The sequence below is a fragment of the Sceloporus undulatus genome, unplaced genomic scaffold, assembly GCF_019175285.1.
Source record: "Sceloporus undulatus isolate JIND9_A2432 ecotype Alabama unplaced genomic scaffold, SceUnd_v1.1 scaffold_1599, whole genome shotgun sequence".
In the NCBI taxonomy this organism is placed as follows: domain Eukaryota; kingdom Metazoa; phylum Chordata; class Lepidosauria; order Squamata; family Phrynosomatidae; genus Sceloporus; species Sceloporus undulatus.
The window spans coordinates 1-5,308 of NW_024804519.1; the positions used below are offsets into that span (position 1 = coordinate 1).

Consider the following 5,308-nt stretch of genomic DNA (forward strand, 5'->3'; position numbering starts at 1 on the left):
TGTTTTTGGCAAAATTGCTCCCTGGCACCAGCTGGAGGGCATTTTGGATGGATGTACTTTTCAAGCTTTTTTGGACCCTAGGGTCATACTTTTATCACCTTGACCTAACACAATTAGGAGGAAGAGGAAACCAAGTACACCCTGAGACAAAACACAAGACCCGTTTACCTCTCCCAAACAGACCAAAGCTCTATCCAGAATTAAGGAATGAAAATATCTATCTATCTATCATCTATCTATCTATCTATCTATCTATCTATCTCCAAATCTCATAAAGGGTACTGGACGGGAATAAAGTGCCAATAGGGCATTATGGGATACTTGTCCTCAGCCCACAACTAGCAGAGCCGAAAATTCACTGATCCACGCATGTGCTTGCTTTCTCCTCTCCGACTCCATTCAGCTGCTTGGAGCTTCTGGCGGGGCTCTTCCTTGCTCTCCATAAACAGTCAGGGACCCCAGAGGGCCGGGACCCCAGAGGGGAGCGCCTCCGTCCTCTTGGGGCCGTTCCAAAGGCCCTTCGAGGCTGAGCTTCTCTCTGCAAAGCCATCGCACCAATGCAGGGGACGTTTGGGAGGAGGGTTCCCCCCACTGTTTGCAAAATGGTCCTGATTCCACCCTGACTGGTGCAGAAAAGAAATATTGCTTTGCAGGCCTCCTGCTGCTTCTAGTCCACCAGAACGCTTCTCGCTGTAGCTACTGGAATAGTGGGATGCAGGGATGGATAGGTGGAAGTCCCTGCAGCACCCCATAACAGGCTGGGCTTGGAAGGAGAGGAGGGATCACCCCGCAGGGTCGCTCTCTCTCCGGATTGGCCTGACTCTGTTTGGCTGCACAGTGTTTATAACCGTTTGTCCTTCACGAGTCCATTTTTCAAATGATTCCTGTGGGAGAGAGACAGTGATCAGTATTAGAGGTAAAGCTGTTCCACCCAAAGTACAATAGAAAAACAGAGTCGGACTCAAAAGTTAGTGCACTGACTCCACAGCTCTGTTGCATGGAGCCTATGCAACCGTTTTTATTTCCCCACTGAGAGAGCTAAGCAAGAACCCACATAAGGTGGCCCTCCACATTTGCAGCATTGACTTTTGCGGCTTTGATTGTGCTGGAGAACCTCTAGGCATTTGTAGGTCCTCCAGCCTGATTCTGTGATCACCTTCTGGCAGATATTGACCATAGAGTTGCGCTGGAGCACCTGGAGATGCCAGAAGAGGTGTTCTCTTGGGTAAAAAGAATAGTGGTTTTTTTTTTTAATTTACGGTTTTCCCACATTCACGGCGAATGTGGAGGGACTACTGTATTCAGAGACAGTCTATCCACAAATGTTTGTCTCCTATGATAAAACAACTAGAGGTCGCTGCTATCTGATAACTTTCCAACAGCTGCACTTGGCCGTTCACTGTTGGAAGCAGGATACTGGGTAAGATGGCAACTGGTATGTCTCTAAGTCCCCTTTTCTCCTTCCTTCCTTTTTGGGATAAATACCCCTCTTTCAAGCAGCTGGGGATGTGCAGCTCCCCGTCTTTCTTCTTGGAGATTGCGTCAATATCATACTCTCGCACGTCGTTCACTTCCCGGACTTGTCCCAGCAAGACTTTTGCGACAAAGAAGACGATGTACTGTGGAAAAGGGACAGGAGGTAGTCAGTTCACTGGACCACAGGCTTTTCCTGCAATACTTTACATCCCATTATGCATTCGCTTCTAGGGGTCGGGAGACTACACTGGCCCTTCGTCGGGCGTTGGAGGGCTGCACCCCACTGTTCTCAATTTTTCAAATTTTTGTTGCCCAGTTTTAGCCCCAAATAGTGACTACGGGGCGAGATGGTGGGGAAATGGGCAACTTCACCATGTTTCTGGCCCCCTTCCCAGGTCCTTTTAAGGCCAGGAGAGGCCTTTAAAAACAGCAAGTACAACTTCCAATGTATTTCTTGTTTTTTAAAGGCCTGTCTTGCCTCTAAAGTGGTCCAGAAAATGTTGCAAAATTAACCCCCTTCACACACACACACAAAATTAGGAGTGCTGGTACAGCCTCAAAATTGGCTTTGGGGGCAGGACCCAGCATTTCCTTGGATTTAATTTGGATTTACAGCTTCTTAGCTTGGACTACAGCTCCCAGAATTCCCATGCCAGCATGGCCACACTAGGCAGATCACCCATAAGGTGCTGTTGTGTCTTAGAGCCAGAAATGCATCATTAAAAATACCCATAAAGGAGCTCCAAAAAAAGAGCCCCTCAATTACAGTAATTAAGTTACAGACTCCATACTTGGAAAAGTTAGTAAGAGAGATGGACTAGTATTACCAGCATCCCCTGCGAATCTGGGCACTACTGTGGATTTTCAAAAATATAATAGAATCATAGAGTTGGAAGAAACCACAAAGGCCATCCAGTCCAACCTCATTCTGCCATGCAGGAACTCTCAGTCAAAGCATCCCCAACAGATGGCCATCAAGTCTCTGCTTAAAGACCCCCAAGGAACGAGATTCCACCATAATCTCCGAGGAAGAGTCTGTTCCTCCTAATGTTGAGCTGGAATCTCTTTTCCTGTACTTTGCAACCATTGTTCTGGGTCCTACTCTCTCGGGCAGCAGAAAATAAGCTTGCTCCTTCCTCAATATGACATCCCCTCAAATACTTAAACAGGGTTATCATATCAAGTCTGAACTGTCTCTTCTCCTGGCTAAACAGACGATATGTCCTTAAACTTGCTATAGCCCCACACGCATGAGGGTGTGCATCATGTTAATGGCCAAAGCCACTAGTGCCTTGCTAATCCTGGCTACTCACCAAGAACCAGTAGATATTCATCAAAGTAAGGATGAGCAGCAAAGCATTGAAGAAAAAGTAGAAAGGAATGTTGGGCACCGTCTGGAGGCTTGTGTGGCACGTGGCGTACAGCACCTTGAGGGGGAACCAGTACAGTCGGAACCAGAACCTGGACAAAGAAGAGAGCATGTTGGAAACTGCACCTTCTATTAGCACGCTTTTACACTGGGGTGGAGGGATCTATGTGGCACAAAAGCAAGGGATAGAGGCTCGGGGGGTCATTTGTTGCTGTGTGCCTTCAAGTAGTTTCCGACTTATGGTGACCCAAAGGCGAATCTATCACAGGGTTTTCTTGGCAAGATTTGTTCAGAAGGGATTTGCCATTGGCATCCTGTGAGACTGAGTGTGTGACTTGCTCAAGGTCTGCTACTGGGTTTCTATGGCCAAGCTGGGAGCTGAAACCTAGTCTCCAGAGTCATAGTCCAATGGTCAACTCATTATGCCACGCTGGCTCTTTTGGGGGTCATATCCCCCTGAAAAATAATTCACTGGGCCCAGGACAGAGCCCTGTGGGACCCCACTGGTCACTTCTCTCCAGGATGAAAAGGAGCCATTGTTGAGCACCCTTTGGGTTTGGCCAGTCAACCAACTTCAAATCCATGTAACAGTTAGCTTGTCTATCCCACATTTTACAAGCCTGTTTGCAAGAATGTCGTGGGAAACCTTGTCAAAGGCCTTACTGAAACCTCTTGGTTGCCAGCATTTTAGATGGTAGGTTTACGTTTTTCAAAAACGGCAATTATATATTAGAGAAATATCTGCACCACGTGTTTTGCTTAATATTTTAAAAATTAGACTGTAATAAATTTTACAGGTGGAAACTCAATTTTTTCCTTCAAAAAAAAAGGAAAAAAAAAGAAAGCAAGGTAAATTTACACGTGGCAAACCTCCCTCTACATTTCCAGTGATGGTTTTCATATTAACTCCATCGCCATGGCTGTGCCCACATGGGTCAGAATACTCCAGGAACAGGCTGGAATATTCTGGCCCCGAAACTGCCCCAAATTTCCCCCATTTCCTGGGCACCCCAGAGCAATGCCAGTTGGCTGTTCATATGAGTGTCCACATATGCCAGCCAGCACAATGATGGGTGGATGTTTATATGTCTGCCCACCATCATGCCATGGACCCGCTGCTACCACACATCCATTACCTGCCACTGCTATGTCTTCTCTAAAGGCACCCTTCACATCCCACCTTTCTACACTTATGTGGCCAGGTATGCCTTTCCAATGCCAGATGCCATAGCAGGACCTTCAGAGAAGATGCAGCAGTGGCAGCAAGTAGATGTGTGGTGCCATCTGTTGCCACAGAGTTTCCTGCAATAGCAATAGCATTTACATTTCTACACCACTTTATACTGAACTAAGCATTCTTTAAGCAGTTTACAACATGTAAGCCTATTGCCCAAAACAAGCTGGGTACTCATTTTACTGACCTATGAAAGAACAGAAGGCTGAGTAGACCTTGGAGCCCCTCAGGATTGAACTCACAATGTTGTGGCTGCAAGTACTAGCACTTAACCACTTCACATCCTGGACTCCTTGGCAAACAGACAGGTTTTTTTGGACTGGACTAAGGCCCTCTTGAGCCAGGATTGGACCAGAACCAATGGATCAGAGTCTGCTTTGGCTGATCCCAGTCTAGGGCTAATGGCCTGTGTTGTCCGGATAGGACAATGCCAGGTTGGGGGAAACTTGGGTCTTTTGGCCCATGAGTACAGGCCCTCAGACTTATAAAGGCAGCTATGAAGGAACCAGACAAGATCCTCAAGTGTAATGATAAGCATGGAATACCAAAGTCTAGATGGTCCATGCCGTCATATTTCCAATTCCTATGTATGGTTGTGAAAGCTGGACAGTGGATCCACGACTGCTGCCAGATGCAGATACAACCAGGGAGTTGAGAGGAGCTAAACTCACCAGGTGACGCCAAAGGAGACACAGCCGGCATTGGAGATAATGTCGTTGATCCGGTGGTAGACCCCATTGCGGTACTTGAAGTAGACGTTCAGCTTGGTAAACTCCAGCTGAACATCACTGATGTCATGGAGGAACAGGACGAGAATCCCAACATTGTGGTACCTACGGGGCAAAGTGTGAGACAATCAGGCAAAGGTACAGAGCCCTGAGTTTGCAGTTGGATGTTTCCAGTTTCACTCCTTGACTTTCTCATTTAACAAAGGACAAGGGAGCAAATGATGGAAAACTGTCTGTCTGGGGAAGAGGGATGTTTTCTTGTTTGGCTACAACTCCCAGAATCTTGCAGTCAACATGGCCTCGGAGGATTCTGGGATCTGTAGTTGTTTTTTTTAAAGGGAAAATTTCCCTCTCTCTGAATTATTCTCTTCTGTGGCATGGCCCATGCCTTTCCACACACAATGAGGAGTGCGCATGAACATTTTGAGATGCCATAGAAACAGAATCAGGGAAGGGAGAGAAGGGATGGAAGTGTGCAGCCAGACAAGAGTGCAGATACAG

The 5,308-nt window shown here is 46.9% G+C and overlaps 1 protein-coding gene across 1 annotated transcript; it reads right to left on the reverse strand.

The window, feature by feature from the left end:
• On the reverse strand, positions 1–4,912 carry LOC121917908 (ceramide synthase 1-like; the record flags this gene model as incomplete). Its single annotated transcript, XM_042444023.1, has 4 exons — positions 1–884; positions 1,486–1,619; positions 2,790–2,937; positions 4,751–4,912. Coding segments are annotated over 4 exons (487 nt in total), but the record flags the coding sequence as incomplete, so codon positions are not given.
• Positions 4,913–5,308: the final 396 nt, after the last annotated feature.